Consider the following 17,748-nt stretch of genomic DNA (forward strand, 5'->3'; position numbering starts at 1 on the left):
ATACTGTATCACATAATACCTATTAGATATTGTAAGATATTTCTATGCTTGTGATACATTGCTTACTGACCAACTCTTTAAAAAGAGCTTAAAGTTATTTGCTATATCAGGAGATTTTGCACCAAGATACTTCTATGTTTATATTTCAACAAATGAAATAGCCTACTTTATTTTTTTCTTGAGAAGAAATGGGATCCAATTCAACTCTATATATAATACAAGCTCTAAATGTAATACAAGCGTTACATATTCTCTTATTCACATCCTCAAACACATTTAAAAGATGTCATAAGTTAATCTTACAAAATAAAAGTTGCTACTTATTGATCCAGAAAACACAAAAAAACATGCAACACTTAAAACATAGAACGCATTATAGCTCAAATGTTGCAGCTACTGGATTGTCTACACGATGGACTTTAGTTTCAGTTTAACATTCTGAAAGAGCCTGGACTATTGCTTCCATTGTTGGGCTCTTGTTTCTATCTTCCTCCACACAAGATATCCCAATTTCAACCAATTTTGCAGCCTGGTTTCTGCTATAATTTTCATTTAATCTTTGATCAGCCATTTCCTCTATCCAATTGTCCCCCCCACATTGCATTTTACTTTTCACTGTCTTAACAATTCTAGTCAACTCAACTTCTTGCTTCTCATCACCTTCCTCAACCATCAGATTCGAAACTCGAATTCCCCTCACAATTTCAAGAATCACCACTCCATAGCTGTAAACATCAACCTTGGAAGTGATGGGAAGATTCATAGTCCACTCTGGAGCCATGTAACCCTTTGTACCGCGAATCCTGGAGACTTCTGAAGTTTGTTTGCCTCTCTGGGATAGCTTGGCCAGTCCAAAATCTGAAATCTTGGGTTCAAATTCACCGTCCAGGAGTATGTTTTCAGGTTTCACATCACAATGAATAACCCATTCTAGACATTCATGGTGAAGAAAGGCTAATCCCTTAGCAGTTCCCAGGGCAACTTTAAACCTTTCTTTCCATCCAAGAAAATTTCCTGAAGAGAATAAATGTTTGTCAAGGGATAAATTTTCAATATACTCATAGACCAAGAGTCTGTGACTGGCTTCTGAACAAAATCCCCACATTCTTACCAGGTTCAGGTGATAGATTTTTCCAATTATACTCACTTCAGCCCAAAATGCTTCTTCTCCTTGATAGATATCTCCAAGTCTCTTGACAGCGACCACCCTTTCATCTGCTAAAACACCTTTATACACGACTCCGAAGGCTCCTCTGCCAAGCTCTTCCTGGAATTTTGGTGTTGCTTTCTTGAGTTCAGAGTAACAAAATCTCCTGAATTGGCTTGAAAGTACTTGATATCCATCTTTAACTACAGAAGGCACAACATGTCTTCTGAAAAGGAACCACAAACCTGGTCCTATAACTAAAAGTTCAATTGCTCCAAGAACAAACACAAAGCTGTAGAGGCAAGTCCATATCACACTATGACTAGGCTCACCAGGATGGTGATACATAAGAGATCCTACTGTAAAATTAGACTTTCTTAACTTGCATACCTGCTTTATGTCAGTTACCCCAGATGGCTGAAAATTGTCTGGAACTTTTATATAGGTGGTGGTCTGAACGTTGGGAGAACTATAGCCATTGAAAGAACACTTTTGGTGTAGCAAAGACCTTTTCCTATTAGCCTGTAGGTGTACGCTTCACACCGAAAATCGTCTAAGCAAAGCTTCATACAATCATCTTTTGATGAGTTCTGAATGGAATTGAGATCAAATCCGCAGAAATCAACTCTTGGAAGTGTGATGAATTTCACTTGCTTGGAGTTTGTAGTTAAACTTCTGTTGAACTTAGGCTTGCACCCTTTGTTCCAATTGCCTGGCTCAGTTACCTCAAACCCTGGGGGACATGAACACTTTGGCTTATCTATTGAATAAGTACAGATCCCATTTTTGCCACAAACTCCATGGACTTGACACTGCTGAAGAAGAGCTATCCATGAAACCATCCAGAGTCCTGTCAGATTGTTGAGGCTATAAAGCCTGAGATTGCCATCATGATCTATTGTTAGCCTCCTTTTGATCCCAAAACCCATGTCCAAAGCACTGAATTGCAGCCTATCACTTGACAAGAAGTTGCCTCTGTCATCTAAAGCAGCAATTCCACTAATGTTGTACCTTGTTCTTCATTTTGGATCACATTATAATCAGGATTAGGCCAATACACACTTGAAATATCAGGAGCATCATCTATCAACCGCAACACATGTTCATCATTAAAATATAGGCTAAAGTACCCAGAAGCAAAAGCTTCTGGCCCTGATCTAGAGACCAACTTTTTCCTCTTTGTAAAGGATTGGTTAGGAAGCAAAGTATCAGTAGGAAAATCAAAGCTTTGCCACAGAATGTTACCATCTGTATTCATCAGAACAAGATTTCCAGATTTCAAAAGCTGAACCCTATCAGCACCAGCAGAACAAGTCCAAATCACTGAGCCATCAACATCCTTTAGGACCACGTCACCATTTTGTTGCAAAGAAACTTTTGAGCCCTTGCCATTGACTGGCCTCTCAGGGTTAGCCATCCAAACAACAGTTGAATCTTTTGCATTGGTGAACTAGATGAGAACCAGTGAGCATTTTCACCAAGACTATAGAAGCCACAGGTGAAAGTTTTGTCCGGAGAGGTTAGGTACACATGTGAGCTATCTTCAACTGTGAGAGAGGAGCCCTTGTGCAACACGTTTTGGCTATATGAAGATTCAAAAGAGAGGAAGAAGGAGACTAGTAGAACACTGAGAAAAGTGGGAAATTTTGAAAACATCAAAGCTTGGTGTGTCATTGTTGTTGAGCTTGGTTCAGGGTTCAGTTCTTCTTGTGAATTCTCCTGGGGTCGTTGGTTCATAATAAATAGGCAAGACTTATGGATATAAATTTTTTTATTATACATATATATATTATTTAAAATATAAAATATCAAAAATATTTTTAGTTTTTATATTCATCCAAAAAACATAAATTATATAAAACTTATTCATCCCCATTTAATTAAGATTAAAATATGAGATAAAATAAAATAAAAATATAAAATTTTTAATAACTTTGGTAATTAAAAGGTTGGTTGATCGATCAAACGTATAATTAATTAATTTATTTTTAAAAAATTAGTTAATTGACTGTTTGGTTAGTTAGTCAAATACTTAATTAATTAATTAATTTTAATTAATTAACTATTTAATCAATCAATTAACTCAAAATCTTAAATTTTTTTTAAGATAAAATGAAATTAAAACATATTATATTTTTATAGTAAAAATATATATAGTTAAATTTTATTGAAAATTATAGTAGGGATGACTGGTGTCGGATGGCAAACTTGAGAAAGACAGATTAGAACCATTCTAGCGTAAACAGAAGTCATTTTTTGGCCATATTAGAGGACTTTGAGATGACTTCTATTCATTTTTTTTTTTCTGTGTATTTTAATTTTATGAGAAGATCTACTAAACATAATTTAAAAAAAAAAATTATAACAATGTTTTGTATATCTAATTATGAATATCGTTCAATTGGATATCTAAAACTTAATATTTATAATTTTATCGATGAAACAATTATGTTTGCATCCGATTAGAATTTTGAATTTAAAACTTAGAAACTAAATCAATTTCAAACAAAATTTTAAATTTTAACTTAGAGATATAATGGAACTTAAATTATCTTTTACTCTTACTTAATATATTCAAACTAAATTCAAATGGGTATATTTTTCATTCTCTCAGCTTAGTTTGTATATATATCTAATAACAAATATTTTTATTAATAAATTATTATATCAGCTTAGTTCCAGAAAACACAAAAAACATGCAACACTTAAAACGGAGAACACATTATAGCTCAAATGTTGCAGCTACTGAATGTCTTCACAATGAACTTCAGTTTCAGCTTCACATTCTGAAAGAGCCTGAACTATTGATTCCATTGTTGGTCTCTTGTTTCTATCTTCCTCCACACAAGATATCCCAATTTCAACCAATTTTGCAGCCTGGTTTCTGCTATAGTTTCCATTCAATCTTTGATCAGCCATCTCCTCTATCCAATTGTGCTCTCCACATTGCATTTTCCTTTTCACTGTCTTGACAATTCTAGTCAACTCAACTTCTTGCTCCTCATCACCTTCCTTAACCATCAGATTCGAAACCCGAATTCCCTTCACCATTTCAAGAATCACCACCCCATAACTGTAAACATCAACCTTGGAAGTGATAGGAAGATTCATAGTCCACTCTGGAGCCATGTAACCCTTTGTACCGCGAATCCTGGAGACTTCTGAAGTTTGTTTGCCTCTCTGGGATAGCTTGGCCAGCCCAAAATCTGAAATCTTGGGTTCAAATTCACTGTCCAGGAGTATGTTTTCAGGTTTCACATCACAATGAATAACCCATTCTAGACATTCATGGTGAAGATAGGCTAATCCCTTAGCAGTTCCCAAGGCAACTTTAAACCTTTCTTTCCATCCAAGAAAATTTCCTGAAGAGAATAAATGTTTGTCAAGGGATAAATTTTCAATATACTCATAGACCAAGAGTCTGTGACTGGCTTCTGAACAAAATCCCCACATTCTCACCAGGTTCATGTGATAGATTTTTCCAATTATACTCACTTCAGCCCAAAATGCTTCTTCTCCTTGATAGATATCTCCAAGTCTCTTGACGGCGACCACCCTTTCATCTGCTAAAACACCTTTATACACGACTCCGAAGGCTCCTCTGCCAAGCTCTTCCTTGAAATTTTGTGTTGCTTTCTTGAGTTCAGAGTAACTAAATCTCCTGAATTGTCGTGAAAGTACTTGATATCCATCTTTAACTACAGAAGGCACAACATGTCTTCTGAAAAGGAACCACAAACCTGGTCCTATAACTAAAAGTTCAATCGCTCCAAGAGCAAACACAAAGCTGTAGAGGCAAGTCCATATCACACTATGACTAGACTCACTAGGAAAGTGGTACACAGGAGATTCTATGGTAATATTAGACTTTCTTAACTTGCAAATTTGCTTTATGTCAGTTGAACTAGTGACCCCAGATGGCTGAAAATTGCCTGGAACTTTTATATAGGTGGTGGTCCGAACATTGGGAGAGCTATGACCATTGAAAAGAGCACTTTTTGTGTAGCAACGACCTTCTTCTGTTAGCCTGTAGGTGTATGCTTCACACCGGAAATCGTCTAAGCAAAGCTTCATACAATCATCTTTTGTTGAAGGCTGGGTGAAATTGAGATCAAATCCCCAGAAATTGACTCTTGGAAGTGTGATGAAATTCACTTGCTTGGAGTTTGCAGTTAAACTTCTGTTGAACTTAGGCTTGCACCCTTTGTTCCAATTGCCTGGCTCAGTTACCTCAAACCCTGGGGGACATGAACACTTTGGCTTATCTAGTGCATAAGCACAGATCCCATTTTTGCCACAAACTCCATGGACATGACATTGCTGCAGAAGAGCTATCCATGAAACCATCCAGAGTCCTGTCAGATTATTGAGGCTATAAAGCCTGAGATTCCCATCATGATCTATTGTTAGCCTCCTTTTGATCCCAAAACCCCTGTCCAAAGCACTGAATTGCAGCCTATCACTTGACAAGAAGTTACCTCTTTCATCTAAAACAGCAACTGCACTACTGTTGTACTTTGTTCTTCCAATTTTGAACACATCTTTATCAGGATCAGGCCAATACACGCCTGAAATATCAGGAGCATCATGTATCAAACTTAACACATTTTCATCGTTAAAATGTAAGCTAAAGTACCCAGAAGTAAAGGCTCCTGGCCCTGATCTAGAGACCAACTTTTTCCTCTTTGTAAAGGGTTGGTTAGGAAGCAAAGTATCAGTAGGAAAATCAAAGCTTTGCCATAGAATGTTACCATCTGTACCCTTTAGAACCAGATTTCCAGATTCCAAAAGCTCAGCCCTATCAGCGCCAGTAGAGGGGGTGTTACTGGTCCAAATCACTGAGCCATCAACATCCTCCAGTACCATGTCACCATTTCGTTGCAGAGAAACTTTTGAGCCCTTGCCATTGACTGGCCTCTCAGGGTTAGCCATCCAAACAACAGTTGAATCTTTTGCATTGGTGAACCAGATTGAGAACCAGTGAGCATTTTCACCAAGACTGTAGAAGCCACAGGTGAAAGTTTTGTCTGGGGAGGTTAAGTACACATGTGAACTATCTTCAACTGAGAGAGTAGAGCCCTTGTGCAGCACGTTTTGGCTATATGAAGATTCAAAAGAGACGAAGAAGGAGACTAGTAGAACACTGAGAAAAGTGGGAAATTTTGAAAACATCAAAGCTTGGTGTGTCATTATTGTTGAGCTTGCTTCAGGGTTTAGTTCTTGTTGTGAATTGTCCTGGGGTTGTTGGTTCATAATAAATAGGCAAGCAATAATATATATATATATATATATATATATATATATATATATATAGAAAATTATAGTAGAGATGACTGGTCTTGGACAGCAAACTTGAGAAGGGCAGTTTAGAACCACTTCATGTAGAAAGAATTCATTTTTTGGACATATCAGAAAACTTGGGAATGACTTCTATTAAATTTTTTTCCTGTGCATTTTAATTTTATAAGAATATTTATTAAAAGTAATATCCAAAAAAGAATATGAAACTATTATGTATGGTTGAGAAAGAGTTAAATATGTACCTTTCACAAAAATTATCAATTGAAAACGCCTACAGTCAACTTCTTTATCACGCATTGGTCCATCAACAACCTTCCCTCGACTCGGCAAATCAATAGGAAAATAAGGATAACCACATTTTCTAATTGTTTGAGTCTCCTAAGCTAAGCCAATCAGAGGATAAAAAAGAATCTCTTCTCAACGAACTTTTTAAATTATTTAATTGAAATTTCAAATAAACTTGTAATACATATGAACTTTAAATTTTAGGCTTGGATATCTCTAATTAGATTTTGAAAAGTATTATTAAGTCTTTCTTATTTTAAAAACTAGTTAAATCTATAAATTTTTTTTCCCACATTTAAATGAATAATACGTGTTCAATTTTTGTGAATACTTTATAATTACAATAAATTAAAATTTCTTAATTATTTCTTTATTTGAATAAAAAGAAATGCATTGTAAAGGGAATCAAAATCCCAATTTATCCATCATTATTTTAACTATATGAAGTGTAACTTTATATGTAAACCCAACAAACTTATCATTAACTTAGTTTATCTTAAACAATAAAATTATGTACATATATAAGTACTAATTTGACGTTATGATTGAATGATTATAATTTAAAAATAAATTAATATTTAATTACATAATGACACATCATCATCGGTATTCAAATTGAAATTCATTTGTTTAAAAACTAAAACTCATTTAGTAGCTTGTGAAGGTATTTTAGTATGCCTAAAATTCTTGAAGAATTCAGCCAATCTATCTCTTGGTGGCATAGTCTCTTCGACAAAAGGGAAGTCAAGAAAATTGATATACCATTTGGCAAGAGAAGGAAAGTTTTCAGAGCCAAATATTTGAACATCTGAAACTTCTTCAATGACTCCCAACCATAGGCTAATCCATCCCAAAGTTATGTCAATTAACCCAATTGTGTCTCCTCCAAAAAATTTCTTCCCTTTGAGCTCTCCTTCAAGCACTTATAGGGCTTCTTTTGCTTGCTTCACTGCCTCCTCTTGTTGCTTGCCTTCCAAAAGTAGAATTTTTCTTGCCACTTCTGTCAACTGAAAGACAAAGTGAATAGGGCTGGATTCGAGCCGAGCCGAGCTCGGCTCGCAGCCAGCTCGGGCTCGGCTCGGCTTTTTAAGGGTCGGCTCGAGTTCGGCTCGGCTCGAGTTCGGCTCTTTTTCAGCTCGGCTCGGTAACGGCTCGGCTCAGCTCGTTTATTATATCAAAACGACACCGTTTTGTATAAAAAAATTTTTTTACCGAGTAGCTCGGGCTCGGCTCGAGCTCGATCTGAGCTCGGCTCGTTTCGGGATGCTCGAGCTCGAGCTGGCTCGACTCGAATCCAGCCCTAAAAGTGAATAATAATTATTTATTGAATCAACTTTTCATGCGTTTTTATTTCTAGTCTGGGGTAGAACTTAGTTTGAATCTTTGTTTAGTTCGATTTAAACTAAATCCAAGTTAAAGTTTCAATTTTATAGCTCAGTTTGAATCATTCTCCAATGATATTGTTTTATCTTGTAAGTTATATTATTTATCACATAGGTAATATTATTTATTTCATCGATAACAATCTTGTGACTCATATTTGGGCTAGATTTGGCTCAAATCTAAATTTTAAGAATGAAATTGCCTGTGTTGAGTCAAATCGAGCCTAAGATTAACTTAATTTTGAATCGAACTCATAATATTTAACTCAAGATTAAATTTGTTTGAATTGGTATACAATCTCATAGAAAAACTCTCGGTGGGATGGACAATATCACTAATAAGATAAATAATATCATTCGATAGATAAAAGAAAAAACAACGTCAACCAATCAGAAATTCAACCAGCTCAATGAGAAAAAGCTTTGAAAAATTACATAACCTTATCTTCTATAAACTTAGCCCAGGATCTTGCTACAGCTTTGTGAGTAGGATCCTGGGGCAAAATGGGGTTGAGTTTTCAGGTTTCATCAATGTACTCAACAATAACAAGCGACACACAGATGGAATTTCCATTATGGAGGAGGACTGGGATTTTCTTATGGACTGGATTTGTGTTGAGAAGGAGAGGGCTCTTGTTGATAATGTCTTCTTCCACAGAGACATATTTTACTCCTTTCTGCTTCAAAGCCAATTCAACCCTTTTAGCAAAAGGGCTGAACCAGGCTCCCAGCAGCTTCATTCCTCCCTCTCCTGCCATGCTTTTCTCTCTTTGTTGCTTCCTCTCTTAGTTCTCACACTGTCCAACTAAAAATAAATAAATAAATATATATATTTTTTATATGGAAGCTGCAGAAGATATTGTTGCTGCTTCCAAATAGCGGCCCCATATATATGGAGGCTGCAGAAGATATTGTTGCTGTTTCCAAATAGCGGCCCAGAAGAAAATTTACATCTTTTCCGATCTCCCTTCCCAACCACTCACAATTATAAATTCATATATAATAATTTACAGTATTTTCAACTCAAATTGACCCATGATGAGACTGGTCTAGATCAATCGGCCAAATTTTTGTGAAACAAAATTCTTTCCCATCAAATAAGGTCAGGGCAATGTGAAGCGTACTTGTTTGGAGGAAAGAAGACCAACTCAAGTTTTGGTGAAATGGTAAATATATATAGAAGATAAATAAAAAATTAAAATATTTATTTAAGTTTTAATATATTATGATATATTTATAAATTTTTTATTAGAGTTAAAAGACCAATTTATTATTTTATCAGTAATATTAAAATAATTAAAATTATTTTTATTTTTTTTTAATTTAAAAAACTAACACTTCACCTCTTAAATTAAGTTTTAAAAACTTTATTTTTCTCACTTGAAATTCAACAACTTTTTTTGGCAAATAGCCTATCAACAACAGAGAAACAAAACAAAGTCGTTTAGAGGACGATCTTTGAACGACTACTGTCATCTAGATTTGGATGATAAGCGTTTTCCAGATCTAAACAATGTTTGATCATCTAACAACTAGTCATGTTGGTTGTTAATAGTCAGAGAAATAAGTAAAGAAAAAAATTAGGGATCTAGAAGGGGGGTAGAGTCACTTTTCAAAAATAATATGTGAGGGTTAAATATTAATTTTTAAAATCTAATAGAAAAAAATAAAACAAAATAATACATTTTTAATAATATTATTAAATAATAGTTTTATCTTTATATTTAACAAAAAAATTTAATCATAATTTAAAAATAAGTAAGTGTTTGGATTTTTTATCTATTATTAATATATTTTTTTAGATCAAGTTAAAACTTAGACAAGAAATAATCTTTTGCCCTATTTTTGGATGAATGAACTTCCACTTGTGTGTCCAAGGTTATGATTTATTTATCTGAAAGGAATGTATTATAGTCCTTGATCATAAAATTTATCATTTTATAGTGATTTTAAGAGTTTGATCAATTAGTAGGCTTACTCTACATTATACCTGTGGAAATTTCTCATGTGCATACAAGATTTTTTTTCATTATATGTCTACCAATCTTTATACGAAGATGAATCATTTTCCTTTAATTGAAATATTTTTGTTTAATAAATCTGTTATGATGGAAAAGTTAGCCAATAGTAGAAATGGATTCCAATCGTCAATAAAAGAAAAAAATTTTAAAAAAATGAATGTTTTAAAATTTAAGCTTAAAAAGAAATTTATTAATTTTTTAAATTTAATAAAAAATAATATAAATTTTAAAATTTTATAGTTTAATAATAAAATAATAATTTTATCTCTTATAATTAATATTTATTTGTTAAATTTAATAATTTATTAATAAATATTTGAGTTTTTAAGGAAGTAGACTAAACTTTTGTTGGGAATAAATCTTATGACCTGCTTCTTATTTGATTTTGATCCTCATTACGAGTCGGGTATTATATGGATCCGATTTGTCCATTCAACCCGATCCAAAACCCGATTCATTTTCACTCTTCTCAGTCTTCAGCCCCGACCCCAAAACTCTCCCATAAACGTATCACCACCATAACATCGGCTTCACCCGCTTCCGATTCCACTCACTAACTCACAATAGGTTGCGTTTTATAACTCTCTTATCTTCCTCTCAATCTCAATCAATTTCAGTCTGAAGCCTGATACAAAACCTTCACAATCCCACAATGACGCTTCACTCAATCATAATCCAAAAGCTTCTGAGCACAAACGCTCACTTGGGTCGGCGCGTGGCGGCCCACCACTTCAAACAGTTCACTTACGGCATCCGTAATGGCATGGCCATAATCGATTCGGATAAAACCCTAATTTGTCTCCGAAACGCCTGCCACTTCATCTCTCTATTGGCGCAACGTCAAGCCACGTTTATGTTCGTGAACACGAACCCTTTGTTTGACGAAATCATACTCCAGATGACTAAGAAGATCGGGTGTTATAACCCTAACATGAATGCGCTGTGGCGAATGGGGGGATTTTTGACAAACAGTTCGAGTCCGAAGAAGTTTCGGTCGAGGAACAAGAAGATTAGGTTCGGGCCCACAAAGTTGCCGGACTGTGTGGTGGTACTGGACACGGATAAGAAGTCATCTGTGATAATGGAGGCGGCGAAGCTTCAGGTTCCGATTGTGGGTTTGGTGGATTCGAGTATGCCATGGGAGATTTACAGCAAGATAACGTATCCGATACCGGGAAATGATTCAGTGCAATTTGTGTATTTGTTGTGTAATATGATTACTAAGACGTTTTTAGTTGAGCAAAAGAAGCTGGGGTTGTTGAATGATGATGGAGAAAAAATTGATGGGAAAAAAGGAGATGGGTATGCAGAGTTTTTGCTTTAATTTGTTATGTTCTACATTGCAGTTTATACATGTCTTATTAAGCTTGATATTGTCTTCATTAAGATGTTTTATATGTGATCTTATATAGAGTATTAGATAAAGATAAGAAGGATTAATAAGGAAAAATAAAAGCTGGTTTTCACCTTCTTATCATACGATACCATTTGTTATAAATATATAATTTTAAAAAGTTTCACATTCTACTTTGCCATTCATAAATGTGTTATATGTGGTATTGTAGGGAATTGGTTTACAGATTTAGTATATGTTTCACATATACTTCACAATTTATACATGTCTTATCGAGTTTGAAAAATTTTCTGGTATACTGCCTATAATAATATGAAAGGTATATAGATTGTTTTATCGGTGACATTGTGATTATTATTACTTTTCTAGTTTTTGGGTTGGATAATCATGTGCAGAGTGACCCTATACATATTTGTTATTGTTCTGCTCTTTCAAAATTAAGGTGAGAGCTTTTACTTGTAATTTATGGAGATTTTCTTCTCGATGACATAAGAAATATGGGATTTGAGGAAAAAATTGAAAGAAAAAGGACCTACGGAAGCTCATTACCCATCTTTTGTCATCCCTCATCCTGTCATTGTCCATAGTGTTAGTATTATAGGGCAGTAAATTGCTTTATTCAAATTTGTTGTTTCCTTGTTGGCATAATTGTGAATTGGTTTGGTTTCATTTCTGAATTGAAGGGGGAAAGTGGGACAAATTAAAAACAACAATAAGAAGAGTGAGATTGATAGCTTAAGAGATGAAGTACTAGTTGTTCCTTATGATAGCTTAGCACCCATTTCTGAAGGTAATGTTAAGTTCAATTTTCTTGTCATTTCTTATGAATTTTATCGTTGTTGCCTTTGTGATTGCAAAGTTATTATTGTCTTATAATCCCATTTTGCTTGTTTTATTATTTCAGATACTGTGGAAGCAAAGATGTTTCTAGACAAGTTAGTGGTGGTGAAGTTCAATGGAGTTGTGGGAACAAATATGGGCTTTACTGGCCCCAAGTAAGCGTTATTATCTCTGGCCATTTTGTTTGGTTCTATATTTTGTAGTTGAGACTGTTTTTATTTATATTTATATCCTTTATTAGAGGATCCTCTATGCTGGATGAACTGTCTGTACCAATGTAAATATACATTCTGAAGTTTGTAGAGGGTGGGAACTTTGTTGTCCTATGTTAGGATCTGCATTTGTGATTACTTTATCTTTATTGTGTTCCTTATTTGTTTTTCAAATTCTTTTCACATTATTCCAGCTTAGAAACTAAAGCACATCAATTTAATTTTGTTTTTTCCCTCTATACATTGTATCTTATTTTGGAAGAATAACAAAATTATTAGATGAAAACTTATGTTATGTGAAAACTTTTATAGTGCTTCTAGAAATATCAAAAAGGAGAATAGTTTCTTATCACATAGACTTTGATTTCAAAATGATGAAAATTTATAAATGTTGAATAGTATAATTATTAATTAATATAAAGTTCTAATATTTCTGACCTTTTTTCTTGAATTTTTTAAATTTAATTGTTATTTTATAGTGCCTCTCTGCAATGAAAATCTCTGTCATTGATTTTCATTAATTTGCTTTCTTAAATTCTGTGTGTGGTTTTCATTTACCATGCTTAGTGTAATTTTTTGGTGCTTTAGATGATTTGTACAATCTTTGGATTTGCATTATCGTTAATTAATATAAAGTTCATATCTTATGTAGTATTTGCATTCAATTCCTTTGTTGAGTTTCAGTTATATCGTGTATTTAATCTTTTCTTTGTGCAGATCAGCAATTGAATTTCATAATAATTTGACATTTATGGATTTGATGGTTAATCAAATTGAGGTCAGCATTCTTCTATGTGTGTTTTTGTTATGTCTTGTTTTCTTTCCTTTTCCTTTCGAGGTTTCCCTCTGGTCTGGCTTGTGCCTAAACCTGCTATATTTCAATTATTTGTAGTCTCTCAATTCCAAGTTTGGTTGCAATGTTCCTCTAGTACTTATGGACACCACTGAAACACATGGTGATACCCAAAAGGTAATCTCTGTTCTGTTGTGTTCTTGACCTTAGATTTTGTCAGCCTACTCATCTAAGCTGTCCAGTGCAGGTTGTGGAGAAATATTCTGCCTCAAAAATTGACATTCATTCTTTTAGACAGGTTAGTGGATCTAGCATGTACTTTTTGTTTATTACACTGTATTCTACTGTATTTTCTTTAACTCTTGATTATGACTTATAATTAACGGCAAGATTTGTTTTGTTGACCCTACTATCAAAACAGAAAGCATTAGAAGGACAGAGTGGCAAAGATAAATTGTAAGTCATTTTCTCTTGGCTTATGACTGACTAGATTATTTGATTTCTGGGATACTGGACAATAATGTTTTGTAGATTTATTTTTTCTGTTGTTTGTTTTTGCTGTCCTTGTTTTCCCATTATGATTCAGCAGCTTTTAGCCTCTTTCATGTGTTTTCTATCTTCTAATTAGAGAAAGTTTATATTCAAATCAAAATTTGTGCACCATTAACTTTTTTCCCTCTTTTCTCTTATTAACCTGGAGTTCTTATCAAATAATCATAACCTTCTTGTTGATACTAGAGACATGAAACTGAATAATTGATTGCTTCCTGGAATTAGAAGTTTATGTTTTCAGAAGTCCCAAAATAGAATATTAACCATAAGTTCACATAAGAGGAGATTTATGTGACTTCTTTCGCGGCATTAGTCATATAATTCTTACCTTCCTATGATTTTGCAGATGCCTTTTATTAACTTTGTAGAAACTTTCTAATGGATACTGCTATTTTGTTTACTGTGAAGGCATCCTTCTGACCACGGTGCAGTGTTCCTCTCTCTGATGAAAAGTGGTACTCTTGATGTATTATTGTCACAGGTAGTCTTTTTATATTAATTGTGAACATTTTCTATCTTATATCTCCATTTAGGTAGATAAATGATAAAAATGTGGTGGGAGTGGTAGGATCTCTGGTATGACCCTATAATGTATTACAAGTTGCAGCTAAACATCTTTGGTTTTTTTTTCCAGGGTAAGGAGTATGCCCTTGTGGTTCATGCAGATAATGTGGCAGCTGTTGTTGACCCAAGTATCCGTCCATCATGGCTTAAATTTTTTTGTCATAATTATTTTAGTATATCCTAGTACTTGATTGCATTAGCTTTTGTTATGAGTAAGTTGTGATAAAAATTGTGCCCCTTGATTGATGGTGTAGAAATCTTGAATCATTTGATTCAAAATGAGATTGAGTACTGTATGGAGGTATGGAAGGATAATCTCTGTTCTTTATTACTATTTGGCTTTAGCTTGAAAAGGTTTTGTAATGAATTTACATCTTTCAGGTGACACCAACCACTTCAATAGATTTGAAAAATAGTATAATTAATTCGAGACAAGGAAAGTTCCAGGTGAGTGTTATTTGTCTAGATTTTGGATCTTAATTTTTACTAAGTATTGTTAATTTTTACCAAGTTTTGATTGAATAATTGGGCTGTTGAGAAGCAACTGAGAATTTTATTCTTCTATGTATGTCTTTATCTTATTTAAACTAATATTCATGTTATTATGCATTGCAGCTTATGAATATCACTCAAAATCCTGCTAAACATGTAAGTTACAATGCTTTTTACTTCTAGTAGGGATCAACAAAATTTTTACTATTTTGTTAGCATGATTCTGTTCAGCTTTTTTTTTTTTTTTCCTTTTTTTGGCCTAGAAAACTGGCTGATGCTCTATTTTTTTTCTCTTTCATGATCATGAAGTCAGATGGAAGGTTCAAATTTATTGATACAAGAAACTTGTAAGTCAACAGCCAGGTTTTTGGAGATTTACTCTGTTTTTTGCCTCTTAATGTTCTCTAATCTGGGTTTATATACTTTCTTGTCAGGTGGGTAAATCTGAAGGCCATCAAAAGGCTTGTAGATACTGATGCATTAAAGATGGAGAGTCTTTCTGCTTCAAAGGTACCATTCTTTTATTGTTCCCTAAGGAAGGGCACTTAGTTCATTAAACAAAAAATTGACAAAGTCACTGTTGTTCCAGGAAGAATATAGTGATCAAATTAAATTGCAAGATACAGCAGCTGATTCAGCAATACGGGTATTCTCATATATATTACATTCTTCTGTTCTATACTGCGAATTTCTGCTGTCTCTTACCATTGTTTTATGGTCAAGCCAGTTCTTTGATCGCACAAGTGGTATCAATGTCCCTCCGTCTCGTTTTCTTCCTCTGAATTCGACATCAGACTTACTTCTTCTCAAGGTGATGTCATGGTGCAACTGAAAAAATGAACATGAACACTTATTCTTCGCTTTGTTGATGACCTTTATTTATTCTGCAGTCTGATTTGTACTCCTCTATGGACGGAGTCTTAGTTCGAAATAATGCTAGAAACAATCCCTCAAATCCTTCTATTGAATTGGGACCTGAATTTAAAGAGGTGAAACCTTTTTTTATGACCTGTAATATTTTATAGTATTGAATGTATCTCATTCTTTTTGTTCTGATTTTTTCTTTTTTTCTTTCTTTCTTAGGTTAGTGACTTCCTAAGTCGCTTCAAGTCCATTCCCAGCATCATTGATCTGGATAGCTTGAAGGTGACAGGTGATGTCTGGTTTGGGGCCGGTATAACGCTCAAGGTATTCACTTTTCGCATGTTTTTCATCTAGTGTTGTGTACTCTCAACTGAATTGGGTACTGGACGATTTGCTGGCAAAATATGGTATTGCTATATAAAAGGTTGTAAAGGTTGTAAAAGCTATCTCACTCACATCGAGTTTGGGGTTTTTGTGGTTGCAGTCGATGGGGATTAGTGCTTTCCTTATTGTAGTTTCTTTTTACAACCGTTTAATCGGTTTTACCTTTTTCACATTATTTCAGGGAAGAGTAAATATTGTTGCTAAACCTGGGATGAAACTGGAAATTCCTGACGGGGCAGTGCTTGAAAACAAGGTAAAAATTACTGAAGCAGCAAAGGTATGGGACATGTTTTTCTTGATATAATCAGCTCTGATTATTATTTATCGCTTTTCCCAGGTGATCAACGAGGTTGCAGACATTTGAAAATGATCTCTTTCAAGCCTTATGTTGCTCCACAGTGATAAAGATTATATCAGAGAAAAGAAATAAAATAATAATAATAATTTTAGGTGATTCTTGGGGAATATTCTGAAATATATTCCTTTTTGTCAGAAAATGAGAGGAAATTCTAGAGGTAAAGAGAATTGAGAGAATAGAGGAGATTACTCAAAGTTGTGTACTGTGTAATGTGTTCTAATCGTAGGATAGATATAATAGAGGAAAGCCTCCCCATTTGTTACAATTTTGATATTATATCGCCTTTGTTGACATTAAGGCTAGATTAGATTCGTGATATTTGAATTCGAATTCGAGTTTAGATCGAATGAGTCAAATTTAAATTAAGAATTGAGTTTGTTTTCATAAATGAGTTGAGTTTGAATTGATTCAAATACTTGACTGATAGTTGGATTGAAGTAAAATCGAATTTATGTTTGTTTACGATCATTTTATATTCTTGTTGATTGGTTGCTTGTATAATATTTAAAGATATTCTTCATATTTTGTTGAGAATGTGATTATTGTTTGAGAATTGCCATTATATCATTCATGATTAGGGTTAAATTCAATCCAACTGGCTTGAGTTTACATCAAATAAGTTGAATCTAAATTATCAATTGAATCTAATATTTAATTTAATGTCAATTTAGATCAAATTTAAGATTAAATTATTTTTTAATAGAGTTTAAGTTTTAATTTATTGATTTTAAGTTGATTTATTTAGATTCTAATTAATCTTAAATTAACTCTTATTTTAATTTGGTTTAGAGCAAATTCAATATTCAATGTTATCCACAACTGATGTAAAACTATACAATTTTACGAAGTTTATATTGAATTAGTGATATACTAATTTTTTATTGTAAAATGCATTATTTAATCTTATAAAATTTATATAATCTAGTAAAATAGTATAATAAAGAAAATTAGATTTAAACTGAATTGATTTTAAATTTAAGTTAATTTAACTTCAATTGAATTTGAGCAAGTCAATCTAAGAGGATTCAAATTCAAACTCAATCTAATTTTTATTATAATATTAAATCAAATTAAATATAACTTAGATTAATATTATAAATAATATTATTTTTAATATATTTTATATCAAAATTATATCATTTTAATATTTTAAATCGAACTCCTTAAAATTTACAAATTCTACCAGCTAAATATTCTAA

General features: G+C 33.4%; 2 protein-coding genes and 1 pseudogene across 3 annotated transcripts; 1 reads left to right on the forward strand and 2 right to left on the reverse strand.

Annotated features, from left to right (window-relative positions):
* Window positions 1-189: 189 nt before the first annotated feature.
* LOC123196057 lies at window positions 190-2,871 on the reverse strand (annotated as a pseudogene).
* A 905-nt stretch (window positions 2,872-3,776) lies between these two features.
* Window positions 3,777-6,377, reverse strand: LOC123196106 (putative receptor protein kinase ZmPK1). Its single transcript, XM_044609988.1, has one exon. It carries the CDS (start codon window positions 6,335-6,337, stop codon window positions 3,890-3,892), a length of 2,448 nt encoding a protein of 815 aa, XP_044465923.1. The 5' UTR covers window positions 6,338-6,377; the 3' UTR covers window positions 3,777-3,889.
* A 4,187-nt stretch (window positions 6,378-10,564) lies between these two features.
* On the forward strand, window positions 10,565-17,017 carry LOC123196836 (UTP--glucose-1-phosphate uridylyltransferase-like). Of its 2 annotated transcripts, XM_044610975.1 has the most exons (20): window positions 10,571-11,438; window positions 12,174-12,280; window positions 12,395-12,485; window positions 13,260-13,320; window positions 13,435-13,512; window positions 13,583-13,633; window positions 13,757-13,791; window positions 14,296-14,368; window positions 14,522-14,579; window positions 14,706-14,752; window positions 14,833-14,898; window positions 15,067-15,099; window positions 15,253-15,290; window positions 15,378-15,453; window positions 15,533-15,589; window positions 15,671-15,754; window positions 15,834-15,932; window positions 16,027-16,131; window positions 16,373-16,444; window positions 16,529-17,017. In XM_044610975.1, the coding sequence occupies exons 1-20, from the start codon at window positions 10,789-10,791 to the stop codon at window positions 16,553-16,555; spliced, it is 1,908 nt and encodes a 635-aa protein (XP_044466910.1). In that variant the 5' UTR covers window positions 10,571-10,788; the 3' UTR covers window positions 16,556-17,017. The 2 variants fall into 2 exon arrangements, with proteins under 2 accessions (XP_044466909.1, XP_044466910.1); XM_044610974.1 differs by having other exon boundaries at window positions 10,565-11,438; window positions 15,533-15,754.
* The last annotated feature ends 731 nt before the right edge of the window (window positions 17,018-17,748 follow it).

The sequence above is a fragment of the Mangifera indica genome, chromosome 14 (assembly GCF_011075055.1).
Source record: "Mangifera indica cultivar Alphonso chromosome 14, CATAS_Mindica_2.1, whole genome shotgun sequence".
Lineage (NCBI taxonomy): Eukaryota > Viridiplantae > Streptophyta > Magnoliopsida > Sapindales > Anacardiaceae > Mangifera > Mangifera indica.